This window comes from Myotis daubentonii, chromosome 1, assembly GCF_963259705.1.
Source record: "Myotis daubentonii chromosome 1, mMyoDau2.1, whole genome shotgun sequence".
Lineage (NCBI taxonomy): Eukaryota > Metazoa > Chordata > Mammalia > Chiroptera > Vespertilionidae > Myotis > Myotis daubentonii.
In genome coordinates, this window is record NC_081840.1 from 40,840,092 (window position 1) to 40,861,809 (window position 21,718).

The 21,718-nt window shown below is 44.0% G+C and overlaps 1 protein-coding gene across 1 annotated transcript in view; it reads left to right on the forward strand.

Moving 5' to 3' along the window:
- PYGL (glycogen phosphorylase L) overlaps positions 1–21,718 on the forward strand; it is a 41,641-nt gene that overhangs the window by 17,237 nt on the left and 2,686 nt on the right. Inside the window, exons 5-19 of the mRNA XM_059696172.1 lie at positions 3,231–3,362; positions 6,813–6,924; positions 7,355–7,437; positions 12,164–12,307; positions 12,531–12,623; positions 13,549–13,695; positions 14,278–14,441; positions 14,891–15,005; positions 15,588–15,689; positions 15,809–15,956; positions 16,085–16,143; positions 16,249–16,390; positions 18,223–18,430; positions 19,595–19,729; positions 20,169–20,235. Coding sequence (XP_059552155.1) covers positions 3,231–3,362; positions 6,813–6,924; positions 7,355–7,437; positions 12,164–12,307; positions 12,531–12,623; positions 13,549–13,695; positions 14,278–14,441; positions 14,891–15,005; positions 15,588–15,689; positions 15,809–15,956; positions 16,085–16,143; positions 16,249–16,390; positions 18,223–18,430; positions 19,595–19,729; positions 20,169–20,235 — 1,851 coding nt within the window. The remainder of the gene's footprint in view (positions 1–3,230; positions 3,363–6,812; positions 6,925–7,354; positions 7,438–12,163; positions 12,308–12,530; positions 12,624–13,548; positions 13,696–14,277; positions 14,442–14,890; positions 15,006–15,587; positions 15,690–15,808; positions 15,957–16,084; positions 16,144–16,248; positions 16,391–18,222; positions 18,431–19,594; positions 19,730–20,168; positions 20,236–21,718) is intronic.

Consider the following 21,718-nt stretch of genomic DNA (forward strand, 5'->3'; position numbering starts at 1 on the left):
GGCTCAGTGGATAGAGCGTCGGCCTGCGGACTGAAAGGTCCCAGGTTCGATTCCGGTCAAGGGCATGTACCTGGGTTGCGGGCATATCCCCAGTGGGAGATGTGCAGGAGGCAGCTGATCGATGTTTCTCTCTCATCGATGTTTCTAACTCTCTGTAAAAAATCAATAAAATATATTTAAAAAAAAAAAAAGAGGAACCAGCGGACTCGCCCTTGTCACAGAGTGAGGGTGACCGCTGACTTCCTCCGGAAGCTGGTGGGACACTGAGAGCCCATTCTCTCTTCTGGAAGCATTTCAGCGGCTTGAGGGCAGGACAGCATGTTCCTGCTGCATTTCTCAACAGAAGATGTGCTGTCAGTTCTTTTAGGCATTTGATTTTTAAAAGGAGAACTTGTTCCTGCCTCATCTTCTTCCTGTTTCATATCCGATCTTCAGGTGTGTTTTACAACTGTCCTGAGTGCTGAAATGAGGCACACGGGCCTTCCGGTTCAGTCCTTTGCTGTTACAGAAAGCAGTGTGCACATTGCCCCCAGCCTGCCTTGCCTAAGTGCAGCATAGAGTGTTTTGTAAGTTAGGATGTCGTGATCCTTTTTGGATATCCTCATGTATTTGTCTTAGAGTTCTAGTCATTAACACATGACCAGCCAATAAAATTCAGTTGTTTTCTTGTTAAATTTTAATGTAATGGTTCAGTCTCTTTATTACTGGGATAGTGGAATCTACATTCTGATTTATGGTTCCTGGCTTTGTGTCACCATCTAGCTCCTATACCACACAGCCCCTGGGAATTGTTAAAAATGCAGCATTTCAGACTCTGCCTCAGGTTGACTGAGAACCTGCATTTTAACAAGATGCCACTGGCCCATGAGGTCACATCCAGCCCCAGCCTTCCCTCGGCTTCCTCCTGCATCTTAACATCCTCCTGCCTCCAGCAGCTGCCTCAATCCCAGATCTTCTGTTGTTTCTCTGAATCTCCTTTTCGTTCGTCATTCTGCTGGTAGTTAATATTCATGGGTGGCTTACTGGCTTTTTTTTTTTAATATATTTTATTGACTTTTTACAGAGAGGAAGGGAGAGGGATAGAGAGTTAGAAACATCGATGAGAGAGAAACATCGGATCAGCTGCCTCCTGCACACCCCCTACTGGGGATGTGCCCGCAACCCAGGTACATGCCCTTGACCAGAATCGAACCTGGGACTTTTCAGTCCGCAGGCCGACGCTCTATCCACTGAGCCAAACCGGTTAGGGCTGGCTTTCTTGTTTGAATAAATGAATGTGTATTATCTGGCTGTTGACATTAATATTTTGTTTCATATCTCAAAAAACGGTCGCTGTGTTTGCTTCTCCCTTCACATTGTGCCTGGGGCAGGCATGGAACTCATATTTAGGTGATCTTGAGGCACCCAACCATAATATGTCCTAATTCATAAACAATATCATCTTAAACTAAAGCTGACTAAATCACCATGTTCTAATCTCATTGACAAGGGTACTTTGTGCTAAAAAATAAAAGTAAAAATGTACCTTACCCCCCCCCCCTTCTTGTCAGAACACAATTCTATTTTTAAGAATATATGCAAGCCTGACGGGTGTGGGTCAGTGGTTGAGCGTCGACCTATGAACCAGGTTTGCAGGCTCGATTCCCAGTGTGAGGCATGCAGGAGGCAGCCGATAAATGATTCTCTCATCATTGATGTTTCTCTCTCTCTCTCTCTCTCTCTCTCTCCTTTCTTCTCTGAAATCAATAAAAACAATATATTAAAAATATATGCAATATTTTAAACATTTCACAAATAATATCTTTATAGTAAAAAACATTCCCCCAAGTATTGTTATTGTTGTTCTTGATGTTTTTTGGTTTATTGCAAACCAAAATTCATTTGATGTTTAGTATACCCTAAATACAAATTATGATTTTAGAACTTTTATAGAAAATATTTTGTTACAGGTTACATAAATAGATGGTAAAAAATTGAAATTGCCAATAAAATTAATTCCTTACCTCTTAGTATATGTTATTTTCAAAATAAGCCATAATGAATAATCATTATTAGATCAAAATTATGTAAGGATTAAATTAAACAAAGACAAGAAAATGTAAGTCCTCTTTACTCTACTGAAATCAGCTTTATTAAGGTAGCTTTCTATGAGTAGCATTTCTTAACTGAGTCTGTGCATGTAGGCACAAGAATCTTGACTGAAACCATCATGTAGGACCCGTCAGGTTGAGATATCCAACTGTGGGCATCCCTGGAGGGCCTCTCTCTTTTACTCAAGCTGTATTCACCAATGTTGGGCGCAGGTACAGTGTTTTGGCCAGGTTCAAGCCTCGGACTAATGAAAGGACAGGGTCCTCTCATTGCCACGTTCAAGTCCCAGCTGGAGGGCAGGGCCCTCCCAGCACAATCATAGCCAACGGCTGTGGTTGTATGCTTGAACCTATGGTCTGAACACGTAGCCCCACGTGCCTTGTGATAGAGTTTGGGTGCATGTAGTTGAGTGAGGTTGAAACTCACAAGAATGCTGTAAACAACGTGATCACACCCCTACTTTGCCTCGTGGCATCTGCTATAAAATAAAGATATGGTTTGTGGGCGCTGGCGCTGTCTTCTCATCAGGGAGCAGCGTCCCACCGAGACCCGGCTTTCATTCTCTTGTCTGTCTTTTCTCAATCCTTTCACCCCTCCCCCCCACTTTCTCCCCCCCCTCCCCCCCCAGGATCATCCTTGGCTGTGCTGGCGCGGCACAAGTGGTGTCCGACCAGGGACTGAGTTCTGGGACCAGGGCCTGAGTTTTGGGCCTGAGTTTTGGCCGTAACAAGTGACGCCAGAGCAGGCCCCTTTGGCCGTAACACACCAATGTTAAGACACAGGCTCTAGAACACACAGAACTAAGGTCAAATTTTAGCTGTACCATGTATATCTGTGCAACTTTGAGCAAGTTACAATTTTCTCATGTTTAAAAAAAGGAATCATGGTTTCCTCCTAGAGAGTTGCTATGAAGATTAAATGCAATAATATCTATGACACATTTAGAGCAGTGTCAGCAAATGTTGTTGTTGATTTAGGCTGTAAGACATGAATCGAGACTGACAGGAGAACCAACACTCATCTTTCCAAAACAGTATTCTCAAGTTGATTCAGTTACAGATGTTTTTCATTTGATCTAATGGAAATGGCTAGGTCCCCGTCTCCTACAAAGTACATTCTAAGCCATATCCTTCTTGTAGGTAGAAGAGGCAGACGACTGGCTCCGGCATGGAAACCCCTGGGAGAAGGCCCGCCCTGAGTTCATGCTGCCTGTGCACTTCTACGGGAGAGTAGAGCACAGCAACTCGGGGATCAAGTGGATCGACACCCAGGTATGCAGTGTCCTCACATTTAGTGTTCTGTGTAGTACAGCACAGGGAATACGTAGCATGGAGTATAACATGTATGTGACATTAAGTATAGTATGTTGTGCATTGAATAATAGATTATATTCTTATAAATAAATGTGTGGCTCCTCTTAGTGCAACCCACTCATTTTGGAGACCAGGGATCTGAGGCCAAGAGATAAGTGACGTCCCCAAGGTCAGGTGATTCTCCAGGTCATTTTGCAGTCAGCTTTGCCAGAGGCTAATCAATTCTGTAATTCCAGGATAGTTAGCTCTCCAGTGTATATAAAGTGGTTGGTACCAAGATGGAATACATTTCCATGTCCTTCCTCACCCCTCCGTGACATGTACCTTATTTACTTACAACTTCTCAGGGGTAAATATTTTCAAACTGAAGTAATAATTCGAAGAATTGCCAAAGTTCCTATGCGTTGCAAAGTCAAAAATAATGCAAAATATTGCAAAATGTCCCCGGTTATTTCGTGCCAAATCACTCCTAAGAGAAAAATGCCTGTGGCAACCAAGTGCACTTACTCATGGACCCTGCCTTGAGTGTCACCCTGTCACTGAACAGCTCAGGTTTCAGCTCCCCCAGTGGTGGGTTGTGCCTTGCTGCTTCATACTTCCTGATAAATAACCTTTATTAACCGCTGGACTGTCCAGTCATTGGAGATATTTAATACATATGGTCTCAGGCTGGAAAAATGTATCACTGGTCATTCTTTAAAATCTTAAAGAAAATGGTAAAGATCAGGTAAATGTTCTTATATATCAAAATCGAGAGTGAAATTCAGTATTGTAATACAGACAGTCCTCAGGTTACATCGGACTCCACGTACATCGTTTTGTGGTTACGTTGCCATCTCCCATTTAATTGTTAAAAATAAGTCCCATCATTTCGACGTATGTACATATGTGCTTTATGTTTATTATTATTTATTTACCACAAGTAAAGGTAAGGAATTGTTATCTACCTTTTAATTTTTTTTTTTTTACTGTCTTACTTCATTACTGCTGTGTATGTGCTCCATGTGAGTGACGTAGGTGCTTATGTAGATGGGTTCCAACTTACCGCAAAAATCGCGTTACGTCACACCGTAGGAACGGATCTCCGACGTAACCCTAGGACATACTATATTGATATTGTTGGTTGTGGATTATTCTCCATTAATAAAGGCTTCACTTTGTCTTAGAAGCACCTAGACCCATTTTGCAGCTGACTTTTTAAACCAATGGTCTGCTCTGCTAATTCATGTAAGAGCTAGTCACAGTTCAGAAAAATAATACTTTTTAAAAAGGGTTTTCCTACCTAAACCTGAGTTTATTCAGCCTATGAAATAACAGATTAGAAGCTAAAAATAGGTCATAGCATGATGATACAGGGAATAAACTAATACTGTGATTTTTAAGGTAGTTTCTTTTTTATATTTCAGTTAAACAGACAACAAGCTAAGTTGCAATTGGTTACAAATATGATCCAGAGAGCTGCAAACAAATCAATTGTTAATATATCCAAAGAATTCCTACATGTATTTGGTAGTAAACTAGCATGTGTTTGGTATAGATGTGGTGTCTAAAACTCCCAGTGACTTCTGATCTGTTTAAATATGTGCAGTTTTACACAATCAAACCTGGAATCACCTGTTTGCACTGCAGGCCCCACTGTTGAGCCAACTTGTACTTACAAAGCAACTCTAGACATTTTCATAATACATCCAGAAATTTAATTAGGGAGAGCGGGCTTTCTGTGCCCACAAAGGCACGGTTATGGGGCAGATGTGAATAAGGTGAGTGGCCCACACAGTACAGAACTTTGGTATGCAAGCCACCACTGACCAGCCCCGATTTGGGGCTGGAAGGGTCAGAGAGCGTGAGGCAGACACGGAGCGCGCATGCTGTGTGCAGCTGCCAGTGCTGAGCCGTTCACTCTGTGTCAGTTCAGGTCCTCTGGGAAGCAGACCCAGCGAGAATTAGAAGTGGATGCGATATATTGGGGAAAGGCCTGTGAGAGATAAAGAGGAGGGGGAGCAGGAGGAGGTGCGACACTTTACAAGAATAAAGGGGGAAAGAAGGGGGTTTTCAGGAAGAGCCTCAGACAGCAGTGCAGCTCTGAGCAGGTGGCCAGGCTGATGGCGCCTGAGGTTAAGGTTACTCATGGGAGGAGTCCCAGCTCTCATTCGCCACAGTGGTAGCATCCCAGAGAAAGCACGGCCTGCGTTGGCGCCCAGAGGTGGCAGCTCTGCCTGAAGTTCTCTAAAGGGACATCTGAGCCACGTGCTTCCCCAGATGCCTCAGTGATGCCTCAAGGGTCAGAAAGACAAACCGTGTTTGAACCCAGACTCACCCCACTCTGTAAACAACCTTTCCTGATTGATCACAGCTTGCTTTAAAGGTCACCCGAGACCTTTATTGCCTAGTGAAGGATACTCAGAGAAGAGGGATTTATTACTTCGCGGTCAGGGCGTTCATGAAAGTGTGACTGAATATGTATGATTGATTGATATAGGCTGTCATGCTTCATTCATTCATAATTCATCAGACTCAATTAAAGAGATTTGTGTTTGCATTTCAACCCTGCCACTGACTGTGACCTTGGACAAGTCACTTCTCTCGCAGCCTCGTTCTCCTCAAGTCCAAACAAGTGGATTGCACTGAATGATCTATAGCATCCTCCCATTCAATCCATCTGCCATCCCTCTCCCTTAGAGCTTGACTCTGATAAGGCAGGGAACAGAAAGGAATCTTTTCCCAATAGATTTTAAATCCACATGAAACACAGCACATCTCCCTGTCCTCTATTTCAATGAGTGTCACAAAGATTGAGCTAGATTTTCCAAAGCTTACTTCTCAGACCTACCTCTGCTAATTAGCAGTTGCTTTGTTAGGTCACTGAAATAACTTCTTCGTGAAACTAGGAAAAAACTAACATAGCATTTTAAACATCATATGTAACCTGTCTTCATAAATTTCCTATTCCGTTGATTCTTACCATATGTGAAATCAGGCCATTGAATAACCTACACTAAACTTCCTGATTACTGTTTTTTAATGGGTACAGAGTCACACTTGTCACTTTGTTTGCACATCATAATTTATTCTTAGAGCAGTGGCTTGATCTGAAACATAAAAGATGTGTACTCAGATCAAGGCAAGGGACACCCAAGAGAAGTCAACATGGAAATGACACCAAGGACCATGGGTCTGGATGGTTCCAGCCTTCCAGATTGTTCCAATGGGAGGAGGATCCACAATGGCCCCTAGTTACTGTCCCCACCCCTGGCCCAGCCCTAGGACCCTTGTCTTGGTTTAGGCCTCACACAATTTGAGTTAGTGATAGAGCCAGGAACAGAATTCCAGTTGCCATCTCCCAGCCTCGTTCAGTCTACGTCATCACAGTTGGGAAGCAGTGAGCAACTACTTTGGTTAATCCCACAGGTGGTCCTGGCCCTGCCGTATGACACCCCAGTGCCTGGGTATATGAATAACACCGTCAACACCATGCGCCTCTGGTCTGCTCGGGCGCCCAACGACTTTAACCTCCAAGACTGTGAGTACAGCACGGGCTCTGTTCCTTTGTATGTGTGCTTAATCTTTTTTATCTCAGAAGCAATTTAGTACTCTGTTCTAGAAAGATGGCACAAAGCAAGGATCTTGGAGTCTAGGACACAGTGGTTTCTTTTTGATGATTGCCAGTTAGAACCAAATTGAGCTTGAGAAAGAAAGCCTTGAGTTTCTGATCGGAATTTTTTCAGTGACTAAGCAGCCCTGTGGAGGAGCAGGTATGGAGGAGATTTTTAAAGTCTGGCCTTCTTAGACTTTCATATGGATCACAGCGTAAAGGTTTATTGAAATCCTTTTGAATTTTTAGGAATTTTAGAAATCCCACATGATACACAGCAAACATCAGGTGAGGTCAAGGGCCTTTGATAATAGTGGCTGGCTTGTCTACTTATTCATTTTACTATTGTTCCACCCAGTTAACGTTGGAGACTACATTCAGGCCGTGCTGGACCGAAATCTGGCCGAGAACATCTCCCGGGTGCTCTATCCCAATGATAATGTGAGTGATCGAGCTTGCTTTCTCGGGGAAACAGAAGCAGCTTATTTTGGAAGCACCTGTTCAGTAGCCTTCGTAAAGGGCTTTAATATTGATTTTGTGTCTTCAATGCAAAATAATCTCCATCTGAATTGTCTAGACTTCCCCTTCCCATCCAAGTCAGGAAAACAAATGTGTGCAGTGTGTGAAGCCAGAATTGGTATTTTGCCCTTGATCAGTGACCCCATGACTGATTGGAAGTTCTGTACATGTATTTCAAAACAGACCTGGATATAAAAGATTAGTTGAAGCACTGCTTGCTTTCCGAACAGAAATTTCACACATCAGAGTCCCTGGAGGTTTCCTGCCTGGCCTCTTCCCCTAATGTCGGGCCCTTCCGGCCCTCTGACCCCGGTGGAGTGGCGTCATGGACCTTGGAGCTGACCCAGGAGCAAACACTTGTTTATGCAATTTATTCATCTCTCTAAACTTTTTCCTAATTTTACATTAAGAACAGCTTAGCTAAAAAAACAAACAAACAAGCAAGCAAACACTTGGAGCTGGATCTCAGATGACTGCTATGGATTCTTATTTGGTTTAAATATACTTAGCCCTAACTTCTACATGGGTAAAATCATTTTCTTGAAGCTATAATGATTTTTATTTAAAAAATAATAATCTCAGAAGCAACCAAATTAGTACTCTGCTCAAAAATGATGGCACAAAACTATTTGGGGACCAGGACATAAATGATCCTTATGGCCAGATGTCCACTTGGTGTTAAACCACAGTCTCTAAGGAGGATTAAGTTTGCTGCAGCCTTTTCAAGAACTTTATGGTGTATGTTATTTTTTTTCCTTTGGGAAAAAAACTGTGACTTCTGTACATTTCAGAGAAATCTCCGATCCAAAAGCAAAAGGTTGTTCTAGTTCACGGTCAATTAAAGTAAGACTCGTTCCAAGCCTGGGGCTATCCTGATTGGTTCACTGGAAGGGACTTGACCTTCATCCTCCTGTCTTCAGTAAGGACCAAACTTAACTTTATTTAGAAACAATCATCTATAGCAATTGACAGCATATACTAAGTATGAGGTGCAAAGTTGACTAAATTCACTGAGTAAAAGGTAGCTCTCCAGGTTATGCTTGTTTTAAGTACAAGTAATACATCATTTTTGTACTGTAATTACAAGAACAAAACTCATTCCTTCTCCCCAACTTGGCCATACCATAGTCCAGACAAGATTCTTCCCAAGAATCTGTCCTCCCTCTGCAACAAGTTAGATTTTTTTTTTCTTGCTTAAAGCTTTTTAAAGGCTTCTGATCACCTAAGAGAAGTACAGAATCTTAGATATGCTCTCTAAGGTCTTCATTAATACGGCCGTGAGTTCTCTGACGCACCTTCCATGATCCTGCCCCAGCAATGAGGTATCAGATGTGCAGGACAGTTTGCCCTGCCTGTTCTTCTCACCTGAATGCCTTTGCCAGGCTGCCTCTGCCTGTAATGATTACTCTGGCCCCTGTGCACATCTGACAAATCCAGCTTATCTTTCTGGGCTCAGATAAAAAAATTACCTGAGTACCCAGGTTCCCAAAGTACTGTGTATATAATAAAATATAACATTAATTTTTTAATCATCACATTTTATTTAAAGCCTTGTTTACACATCTCTCTCTTTCCCCACTAATTTGAACTTCTTGACGTCAGTGATTATGTTTAATCATTTTATTTCTAGGATATTAAAAATTCCCTAACTCAAGAAAGGTTTAAATTCATTTTGGATAGATTTATAATGCTTTTTTTAAAAAAAGAAGAATGATCTCATTATAATTTTTGCCATGATACATGCCATTAGAAAATAAAATGTTAGCAATATAAAAGAGTACTAAAAGAATTTTTTTAAATTCCAAATCCTATAAGTTCTTATTGGTGATATCAATCCAGTTTCCTATTAATAACTTTTAATTTTTAATTTGGTTTTTAAATTTTTGTCAAAGTTACACGTGCACATAGTTTAAAGAGAAAAACATTCTGTGAGGCCTATATAAGAACATAGTCTTCCATTTCCCACTTCCCAGACACAACTACATCCCTTGCTTCTAATTACCCTACTGGATTCTTACCTCCATATCCTATATAATAAAAGACCACTATGCAAATCAACCGAAAGGCAGCATAACCAGTCGCTGTGATGCGCACTGACCACCAGGGGGCAGATTCTCAATGCAGGAGCTGCCCCCTGGTGGTCAGTGCGCTCCCACAGGGGGAGTGCCGCTCAGCCAGAAGCCCTGAGCTGGGCTCACAGCTGGTGATCGCAGCAGTGGTGGCAGGAGCCTCTCCCACCTCCACGGCAGTGCTAAGGATGTCCAACTGATGGCTCCAGGACTGTGAGAGGGTGCAGGCCAGGCTGAGGAACCCTCCCAAGTGCACAAATTTCGTGCACTGGGCCCCTCTCTAGTTTCTAATAACAAGCTGTTTCTTCTTGGTTTGCCCATTTCACAATTGTGAAATTGAACATGAGAATATAGCTCACTCCCTCCCATACACTCCCACCTCACCACACACACACATATTTCCTACCCCTGTTCTCTCCACATAATTACATAGTAATTTTCACTGGCTCCTTAATCAGTGTTTAAATTATTATGACCATACAAAGGCTCCAGGATGCTGATCTATCTATGCCTGTGTGTGTCATCATATAATGATTATTTTTTCTTTCCTTAAAATGTTTTTGTTTTTCTTGGAGTTGATAGTCATTGTTTGTTTGCTTGGGTTTCTGAGTACTTTTCCTTAATTTATCCTTCACTGTCCCTCAGTTGCAGACATGTCCTCTGGATACATTCAGACACAGGAGGCATTCTGTTAACTCGGTCTTTTTGAAAAGCCTTCTCTGGATCTCTCCCAGTTGACGGCTTCCCTGTCATCTCAGGGTCTTCTTTCCGTTATTCTGAGGCGTCCTGTGCTCACTGAGTTTCTGGGGTCATTTGTGTTCATGTATTTCTTTTTCTTTGTTTGTTTCTACCTTGTTTTGGTAGTACATATGCTCCAGGGGCTTCCTGGGAAAGGATGGATGTAAGGTCAAATTTTTTTGAGACCTTGAATATCGGAGAGTGTCTTCTCCTGCCCTCACTTCGATAGTTTGCCTGGATGTAGAACACTCACATTTTTTTGTTGATGTTGTCTTCTAGTTTTCGGTATTGCTGGGAAGTACAGTGCAATTCTGATTCTTTTTTCTTTTTTCTTCAATTTTGAAATGACAGTTGATGCAATTCTGGTTCCTGATCTTTTGTTTGAATCGTGCTCTTTTCCCCTTTGAAGCTTGTAGTAGGGTAATACATATATTACCCTACTCCGCCTTCTTCCAACCTCTCCTTTCCTCAACCACCTACTTCCAACTGTACTAGCTCTGGGGAGGGTTGCTTGGTGTGAGTCTGTTTTCACCCATGGAGCCTGGTTACCCTTTTAGTCTGGGAACACAGCACTGCAGTTCTCTGAGAAATGGTCTGGAACTATTGAACATCCTCAACTAGTTCTGTAGTTTTCTTACCTTTTTTCTTCTATTTATCATTTCTTTGTCTTCTTGCTCCATTTTCTGGGTGATCACAACTCTCTTCCGGTCCTTTTATTGTGGGTTTTTTTTTTTTATTTTGACTATCATGTTTTAATTTCTGAGTAATCTTTTTTTTCTCTAGATATTTTCTTGAATACACTATCTTTTCTAATCTGAGGATATTGATAGTATTCTTATAATATTCCTTTTTCTAATCTCTGTGTACTCTGAGTTGGCTTTTGCTTGTTTATTTTGACCTCTAGCATTCTTTTACAAAATTTTCTTAGATATCTAATGATTCTTAGTTGCCCATTAAAGTTTAAGGAAGGGTACCCACAAGCTTTGGGGTAGCTCTGTACACTTGGGTGGGGTTGGTCTGTTTGGGCTCCACTCTGTTGTCATCTGGTGGGGCCATTTCCTGGGGAGCACCTCCTGTCAGTGTCTGTGCTCCCTCTTGGCTGGTCAGATTCCCTAGAGAAGACTTTCCTGGTAGAACTAACATTGACTGCCTGTGTTCTAAAATTTGGTTGAGAGGAGAACACTGAGTGTCTCAACAGTCAGTACATAAACTTTCCTTTGACTCCCTTCTTCACATTTTCAGTAGGGGGTGGTACCTGCCTTCACCTATGCCTGCTGCCCACCAGTCCAGAGACCCTGTTTGACCATCTCCACAGAAACACCAACAGCTTCTGCTTCGGTTGAGAAAGGAAACTGCTCAGCTGAGGGAACTGGGATGAGGTCTGAGCTACTGCTTCTTGGACAGGCTCTCAACTAACCTTTTACTGCATTTTCACCCCTACTTCCTAAGGAGACCCAGTGCTGTCGTTTCCTGCTCCTTTGGGGGCTGTGGTGTATTAATCGAGTTGCTTTTTGGCTCTTTTCCGATACCCAGTCAGGATTCACCCATCCTAGGTCTACTGGCTCAGTTATCACTCACCCGTTTTCAGCTTCTAAAAAGTTGTTGCTGTTGTCTCCTCTCGCATTCCCGTCATTCTTTATCAGCAGCCTTTTAAACATTCTCTTACTGTCATTTCAATGGAGTTTCAGGAAAGAGCAAAGGCTAGTGCTTGGTGTCCCATCAGCCATCTTCCACCCGATGTCCAATGGGCTTTAGCCTTAAAGTTCTCTGGGCAGAGACACCAATCAAGGTTTGGCCACACCTAACACTGTGAGCCACTCACTCTTCTCTCTGGCTTGAAGTTTTTTGAAGGGAAGGAGCTCAGATTGAAGCAGGAGTACTTTGTGGTGGCCGCCACCTTGCAAGATGTCATCCGACGCTTCAAAGCCTCCAAGTTTGGCTCCGAGGATCGTGCTGGAACTGCGTTTGATGCCTTTCCAGACCAGGCAAGTATTCAGTCCGTGAACCCAGGGGGGACAACTGAGGGGAAGAGGACTTCCTATCAATTTACTCCTCTGTTTCAGTGCTAAATCAGTTGAGTAGGTAATGCATGCTAAAGCATTCCAGGGAAGGTTGGCATTTCATTTGGCCTTTGCCCAGCAGGGATGAGGTCAAGGAAGCCAGACCTGGGCCACCGTCGCCTTCACCTTGATGTCTTCCTCCACACAGGTTGCGATCCAGCTGAATGACACTCACCCCGCACTCGCCATCCCTGAGCTGATGAGGATTTTTGTGGATATTGAAAAATTGCCCTGGTCCAAGGTCTGGATAATTTGGCTTCTTTTCCCTTCAATTAATCAAAATATCTGTGGTTGGGAGATTTTGCAAAAAGCTCCTTTTGTGATTTTTTTAAAATAAGTTATGGTTGCTGACGTCACTAGTTAGAGGTAAACCTCACTCTGGTGCTGACATTTCTCCATCTTTACTACTTCACAGGGAGTTAGACTAAGAAATGAACAAGTACATTCCTAATGGAACTTACCGTTTTTGTGTCTAAAAGCGTTTTAGATTAAGCTCTCTAACCCTAGGATACAGCTCATTGAAAGTGTCCCATTGCTTTGGAAGTCAGTATTTTAAACATACTTTATACCGTCTCACAATATTACTTAAGTTTTTATTCTTCAATTGTTGTTTATTTAATAAATAAAGACAGCCCTAGCTAGTTTGGCTCAATGGATAGAGCGTTGGCCTGCAGACTGAAGGGTCCTGGGTTACATTCTGGTCAAGGCCTGGGTTGCGGCTCAATCCCCAGGAGGGGGTGTGCAGGAGGCAGTCTATTGATCATTCTCATCATTGATGTTTCTGTCTCTCTCTCCCTCTCTCTTCCTCTCTGAAATCAATAAAAATGCATATATTTTTTTAATCAATGTTTTTAAAAATGAATAAAGACACAGTCGAATAGTAGAGAAGATTTATTAACATGCCGTCTTATGTTTTATCAATGCATTTTAGAACTAGCTGCCCTTTGGTACCCCAAAAACATATTCCCACTCTCTGGACCATTCAGGAATCGAGTGCAATCAAGAGTGTGTAACTGTGTACAAGCAGATGGAGTTGTCCTCTTGCAAATGAATTGCCCTGCTATAAATGGGTGGGGATTGAGGAAATGTTTGCTGTGTGAAGGGGTGTGACAGGCAGGGCAGCCTTCCTGGCAGAGGAAAGCCGCTCAGCCCTCGCTTTCCCGCAGGCATGGGAGATCACCCGGAAGACCTTCGCGTACACCAACCACACCGTGCTCCCAGAAGCCCTGGAGCGCTGGCCTGTAGAGCTGGTGGAGAAGCTGCTTCCTCGACACTTGCAAATCATTTATGAGATAAATCAGAAGCATTTAGATGTAAGTCATTCTGAGAGTGTCATGACAATGAGATCTTGAGAGGTTTGGGCTGGCTTCGGAGTTCCCCCTTTCCAAACTTCAGACCTAAAGATTGAAAGACCAGTGATTGATGTCTTTCAATCATTGATACATCAAAAGTATCCAAGCCCTAGCTGGTTTGGCTCAGTGGATAGAGGGTTGGCCTGAGGACTAAAGGGTCCCGGGTTCGATTCTGGTCAAGGGCACATGCCCAGGCTGTGGGCTGGATCCCCAGTGAGGGGTGTGCAGGAGGCGGCCAATCAATGATTCTCTCTCATCATTGATGTTTCTCTCTCTCTCTCCCTTTCCCTTCCTCTCTGAAATCAATAAAAATATATATATTTTTTTTAAGTATCCAAGTCTGGGTGGGACTCTGTTAAAGACATCTTTTTGATAGTACTAAAAAAAAGGGATGGCATCTCCCAAAGGCTAACCAGCCCCTCTCTGTGGGAATGAGGTTTTATATTCACTCTGTCAAAAATTTTGGTTGGAAAGTGAACAACATTATCCCAAGGTTGCTTTAAACCTGAGTGACCAGTGAGGCCTTTCTCTTCCTTTGGCTAGAAAATCGCAGCCTTGTTTCCTAAAGATGTTGACCGTCTGAGAAGGATGTCCCTGATCGAAGAGGAAGGAGGCAAGAGGATCAACATGGCCCACCTCTGCATTGTGGGCTCCCATGCTGTGAATGGCGTGGCCAAAATCCACTCGGACATCGTGAAGACCCAAGTGTGAGCTTCCAGCCCCAGGGCGGCGGGCCCGACGCTGCTCCGTGAATGGAGCAGTGCGAGTAAACTCAGGGTTGCTTTGGAGGAGGAACGACCCCGACAAAATGTTTTAAAGTATTTTTTTCGTGAGAAAAGGCCCTTCCTCTATGAACCATCCTAATTCTAGATATAGGAGACCAAAGCTAAAATTATTCTGTTGAAAAGTCTGGTTAAATGTTGGTGCCAGAAAATCATATGGAGGTGATTAGATTTGGAATTTTCCTTGTAATTATTTTGAATCGCAAATGGATTTCTATTTAGAATGACACCCATAGGTGCTCTTTGCTTCTCCCTCCTCCTTTATTTAATCTTTCTCAGCCAACACGTGACTCTTTGAATATAACTCTGAACTTCATCCTGCATGCAGGAACCTATTTCAGCCAGACTCAGTGGTGTGTCTCTTCTGTCCCCAGATTCAAGGACTTCAGTGAGCTAGAACCAGACAAGTTTCAGAATAAAACCAATGGGATCACTCCAAGGCGCTGGCTCTTACTCTGCAACCCGGGGCTTGCAGAGTTAATTGCAGAGGTAACGGGGAAGTGCGGAGAGGGGGAGGGAGAGAGGGAGGGAGATCCGACTGGAATGCAAGAGGCATGCGTGCACTTACAATTTGCAAATACAGTCCGTAGCAGGGCCGGCTTCATCAGCACGTGGCCTGTGCAGTCCCATGAGGCTGTGTGCTTGACTTCATTCTCTGCTGCCGTCACCTTGAAAGCCTCAATTTTGATCAAGGGCCCCGGCCCATTCTGTACCTGGTCCTGGCCAACAGTATTCATACGACACACAGATGGAAGTTGGTAACGCTATTTAGTAAAAGAGGATAACCGAGGCCATATAAATAACTAGTGGAACCTGGGGCCTTTGCCAGCCTCTTCAGGTAGATTCCCCGCTTTTAACGCAATACCCCTGAGACGACGTTTAAGATTCCTGCCAGGTGTCCTTCCCACACAGCAGGCCTAGCCTCTTCTCCGAGGGGAGCCGTTCTGCGTCTCGTGTGGAGGTGAGCTGTCCCGTGGTAGCTGAGTGAGCACGCACCACAGGGGCAGAAGCTGCGCACTTGGGCCTGACTGCCACCCCTGATTAACGCCGCCTCTTCCTTTAAACGGAAAGAAAATCGGGGAAGACTACGTGAGGGACCTGAGCCAGCTGACGAAGCTGCACGGCTTCCTGGGGGACGACGTCTTCCTCCGCGAGATTTCCAACGTGAAGCAGGTGAGACGCGGGGTGGGCTCCTGCCCCGCACGTGCTTTGCGGGTTTGTGCGCCAGTTTTTAAAGCGGGACCTGATGCTTCCCCATCAAAAGGGCTCCTGCCCGGGCACTGTCTCAACAGGAGAACAAGCTGAAGTTCTCCCAGTTCCTGGAGAAGGAGTACAAAGTGAAGATCAACCCCGCCTCCATGTTTGACGTGCACGTGAAGAGGATCCACGAGTACAAGCGGCAGCTCCTGAACTGCCTGCACGTGATCACCATGTACAACCGTGAGTCGGCCCTGTAGCCGCCAGGTGCCCCGGGGCGGAAGCAGCACCCCGGGGCCTCGCCACCCCGGCCATCATCCACCCCGGCCATCATCCATCCCCTGCTCCACCCACTTCTCCATCTTTTTCAGGCATTAAGAAAGACCCTAAGAAGTTGTTCGTGCCCAGAACAGTTATAATTGGTGGCAAAGTAAGTTGATTTTGTTCACTGGGGACGTGGGGGCGCTAATCTCTTGCCATTTCTCCACTTCCTCGTGGCCGCATTCCGTCAGTGTGTTCCACGTTCTTCCCCAAGGCTGCCCCGGGATACCACATGGCCAAAATGATCATAAAGCTCATCACGTCCGTGGCAGAGGTGGTAAACAATGACCCCATGGTTGGAAACAAGTTGAAAGTCATCTTCTTGGAGAACTACAGAGTGTCTCTTGCTGAAAAAGGTAGTGCCCTCATTGCAAACCATGGGAGGCCAGGGCAAATGCTAGGAAGCGATGGCAAGATATGGAAAAATGGGGCAGCTGAGCTCAGGGAGCCAGGAGCTGGGGGTAGAAGGTGTCGCCGGGCAGAGTAAGAGCCTAAGCGAAGAGCTTTTAAGATGACCCAACTGACAATGAGATTGCTGTCCCCAGAGTCAGTATCACAGTGTACATGTCACAGTATCGCGGTATACATTTGTTTTCCTCCCAGCTAGTCAGAGCTGGGGGTTGAGGAAGCAGCCCTGAGGTTTTGGTAAAGCGCAGACTGCTCTACAAAAGAAAGAGAAGATCTTCAGTTCCCAGCCCCAGTTTTGCAATAGGATCCCAGCTCCCCAGCCCCCAGATAATCCTCTGGTCACTTCGTTTGTTCATGTGGCAACAGGGAATGAGGACAGACGTCAGGCTGCCGGAGCACGAGGCTTAGCTGTGCCTCAGATGGGCCCTCAGAGATCAAGCGTTGAGTTTCCATGTGGGGACAATCAGACTGGCTAGAAGCCAACATCCCTTTCTCTACCACTGGGACCTTTGCTATTTGCATCACATACAAAGCGCCATCCACATTCAAATGCCAACTGTGTATTGACCTGTTTCCTGCATTGAAAAGGGATCTTTCTCTTTTTGAGGTGTTTGTGGGTCCTCTGCTGTTACTGTTTAAGAACTGTCTGCATGAAGGAAAAGGAACCAGGTTCCATATGCAAATGAACATATACCTAATCCACAAATAAGCTCTGAAACTAAAGCAGAGTCAGTCCCAACCTTTGTAGAAAAGAGGGTGGGAGGACTGCAGGCTGCACTAATTTGTGTAAATCAGGCTGAAAGCTCAGAGGCTTGGTGTCTGGCCCTTCCAGGGGTCCTCAAACTTTTTAAACAGGGGGCCAGTTCACTGTCCCTCAGACCGTTGGAGGGCCGGACTATAGTTTAAAAAAAAAAACTATCAACAAATTCCTATGCACACTGCACATATCTTATTTTGAAGTAAAAAAACAAAACGGGAACAAATACAATATTTGTATTTGCATGTGGCCTGCAGGCTGTAGTTTGAGGACCCCTGCCCTAAACACACCTCAGTTGCATGTGGCTCATTTCCTTGCTGTGAAAGTGGAAGAAGGGTGAGGAGAAGTGGTAGGAATACAAACAATCCTTTCTCCTCCGATTGCAAAAGAAGGGTCAGGAGAGACTCTGAGTTTTAAGGATCTAGAAAGAGAAGTTCCAATATATTAGTTAAAATTATAAAGAAGATGAAATAAAAATAAAACCATGACAAAATTTGGAAGGGAGAAGAGAAATGGGTCAACTTTCATAGCAGAGTCAATAGATGCTGTTTGAAGTTTATAGACCAAGAAAGAGTAGGATAAGCATATAGTTATTTAGCACTGTGGCCATAACCACCAAGATAGCACATCAAAAATGGGCAAAAGTGGCCCAGTTGGTGACTTTTGCATCCCTATGAACCATGAGGTTACGGTTTGATTCCCATTCAGGGCATTTGCCCAGATTGCGGGCTCTGCCCCCAGTGTGGGGTGTGCAGGAGACAGCCGATCAATGATTCTTTCTCATCATTGATGTTTCTGTCTCTCTCCCTCCCCTTTCCTCTCTGAAATCAATTAAAAAAAAAAAGACAAAAGTGGTTGTCTGAGCCCTGGGGAAGAGTGAGATCTGTCCTTCACCATTTGAATGTTTATCTTGATGACATGTACTACTTTAGTGATCAAAGCAGGCCAGCTACATAAATTCTTAGATGAAATAGAAGCAGATCTAGAGTCAGAATCACTCATTTTAACATGCCTGTCTTGCAGTCATCCCAGCCACAGATCTGTCGGAGCAGATTTCCACCGCAGGCACTGAAGCCTCAGGGACAGGCAATATGAAGTTCATGCTGAATGGGGCCCTGACCATCGGGACCATGGATGGGGCCAACGTGGAAATGGCAGAGGAAGCCGGGGAAGAGAACCTGTTCATCTTTGGCATGAGGATAGATGATGTAGCTGCTTTGGACAAGAAAGGGTGAGAGAACAGCTCTCCCACGAGGGTCCCTGCCCACCCAGGTATCCCACTCAGGCTGAGTCACAGGAAATGTGGCGGCAGACATCTCCCAAGAGTCAGAGGAGCCTCCTGGCCATGGATTAGTCTAATGCAGTGGTTCTCAACCTTAGCTGCACATTAGAATCACCTGGGAATCTTTTTAAAATCCTGATTTCTGGGCCTCATCATTAGTAACAAAGAAACAGAATTTCCCGAGGATGAGGCCCAGAAATCAGGATTTTAATGGGGGCGGGGGGGAATGACACATTTGTAGTTCCTTAACTAATAAAGAATTTAAAGATTAAAAAATAAATAAATAAAAATATTCCCAGGTGATTCTAATGTGCAGCCAAGGTTGAGAACCACTAGTCTAATGAAACCCAGCAAGTTAAAGTTAAAGGACCTTGGGCCCAGGTGCACGGGGTTGTTGCTCTTCAGTATCAGCCATTGCAGAGCGGGCCTGATGAGCTGGCCACTTCTCTGCATCCTGTGATTTTTAACTTGATCAAAAGGTGAACCAGTTTTTGCCTATGATTTAAGATTGCTCCTTTAAGACTGCAAACAGATGAACTAAAATGTAGGAGAGGGTAGGTACGGGTGTACAGAAGCACCCAGGAATAGTTTCTCTTAGAATATGGATAGATTTATTAGCCAGGTTTATTAACCTGGATAAAAAAAAAGTGCTGCCCAAAGGAACGACAGGGATCACAGCATTTGGGGGTTGTCGGGTATACTTCCTGACCCTGGGAAGTAAATTTTAACTCGGTAGCAACAAATCTGGGGATCTGAGGGTCCAAAAGCAGCTGGCTAACTTAACATGATGCTTATTTAGAGCCATAAAGTCTGCTTTGAAATGAACCTTACTGTCTTCTAGACTAGACTATTGCTCTGGGACTAGAATTTTTTTTTTTAATCTACTATCAATGCCTTCATTTACAAGGAACTAATCAATGTTAAGTGTGGAGGGTGGGAGGGAGAAATGTCAGGATCTAGTCAAATATTATTGATACCCATATTGAACTTTATAATGAGTTCTATACAATTTAGTATTTCTGAATGCATTTTTCATAGCTGATGTGGTGTCTAGTGTATTGCTAATCACAAACACTAACAGAACTTTCTTCTTACCTCACCCCCATCCCACAGATACAACGCAAAAGAATATTACGAGGCACTTCCAGAGCTGAAGCTGGCCATTGATCAAATTAACAATGGCTTCTATTCTCCCAAGCAGCCTGACCTCTTCAAAGATGTAATCAACATGCTATTTTATCATGACAGGTGAGTTCCCCCAAGAAGGTGGTGTTATTTCAGCCTTGACAAGGGAGCAAGAACATCATAAACCAACTATAGCCCAACTATGTAGATTAGCATAGATCTGTGATCTGACAAGCTAACCTAGGCTTGGAAAGAAAAATTAAAGATTCTCCACTGGCAATGCTAGGAAGCTTTAAGGATGAGACCCGCAAATCTGTTGTTCTTTTTCTCCTTCCACTGGTGGACACAGCTTTCAGATGCATCTGTATGATGACATTTTTCCCTGTGGGGAGGACCGTAAAAAGGCTGAGGGCTGTTTAAAGTTCTTGTGAATGGAAGTGTGAGTTCAGTAAAGCGGCCATGAAACAAAAGAGAATTTTAAATGGAATCTTAACACATCTATTAATGAAGTTTTTTTTGTTTTGATTTTTCCTCCCAATCACACACAAAAACAACAACACAGGTTTAAAGTGTTTGCAGACTATGAAGCGTATGTCAAGTGTCAAGAAAAAGTCAGCCAGCTGTACATGGTGAGTACCCAGCTAAGACGTATAAAGTAAACCAGCTTACTATGGTTAATTTAAAATTCTGTTTCTTTTTATTAAGTTTAAATAACAGGGCCCCACTGACAAATCAAAAAAGGGAAGTGAGACAACTGTCTAGGTTGTTCAGATCAAAACTCGACTTTTCCCACGTTTAGGCAGAGGTTGACTAGACATTTCCATAGCAGTTGTAAATGTTTTAATGTCCAAGTAAAAAAATCACAAATTATTTGATATTCATTGAGCACCCACCATGTAGCAGGCATGTCCTGGAAACTAAAGGTATCAAGCCAAATTGAATACTCGTTTTACCCACTCACTTGTTCAACAGAGAGGCATGGGGGCCTTCCCATGGCAGGCACTGTGCTGGGCACCGACCGAGTCACCTTCTTCTTACCACCCCCTTCCAGGAGCCTGTTCAGTGCACATCAGAATCACCAAGGCAGCTTGGTAAAGTACAGATGCCAGTCTCCCTGGGAGAGAGTCTGACCCAGTAGTGGGTGGGATCACCATCAGTATTTGAAAAACCTGCTTAAATGATTCTAATGCTGAGCTTTAGTTTATTGGGATAAAGACTGACCCCCTTTTTCTTTGAAAATTGCAAAGAAGTTGAAGGTTTTATGTTTGACTTTTTTTTTTTTTTTTTTAAGAAAGGAAAGGAACAAGAAAGACTGTACTTAAAAAAGGCGGGTGGGAGGAGGAGAAAGGAAGGAAAGGAAAGGCCAGAGCCATGCACATCTTTATCAAGCAGCCCAGCCCTCTGGGTTCATTAGTGGACACAAGGAAAGGTTCATCATCTCTGATACAATAGACTTATAGTGAATTGCAGACACCACAGAAGAACAGATACCGAAAGAGGCTGGCTCTCCGCCAAGACTCCAGGATGGGTCTCCTGGGGTCTGTGTCCTTGAGCCTTCTGGTGGCCCTTGCCCCCTCAGTCTTTATTGTTGCCCTCCAACTTGAAAACCATTGTGCAGCAGATGAATGAAGAGCCATAAAGTCACCACCTCCTGCCTTTGTATTCATCAGTAACTACTTCCAACAGAAGCATATTTCACTAACATTTCTTTCCATTCCTTTCCCAAAGCAGCTAACAGGGTGGTTCCTCCAGTCATCCTGAGTGTCCCACTGGGTTTTAAAGTCGGCTCATTCAAGGCTCATGCTGCTGCACAGCCCTTAGCTTCTGGTAGAGTCCTAGCCAGTCCCCCAAAAGTGTACAGACCAGAGTACATTCCAGTTCATGGCCATAAGCAAGGAGGGGCAGTACTTGAGTTAAGCTCAGTGGCCTACTCCCTGCTTCCTGAACACTGGAAGAGAGCAGCCTCAAAGACAGAGAAAGGAAAATGGCCACCTCTCCCTCTTTCCTCTTGATTGCAACCCATGCTTGTCTGTAGAAAGGCTGCAGGGGGAAGAAATAAAAATAAAACAGAACGAGAAAGGACAATCTGGCCAAGGGCAAGCACAAACGTGA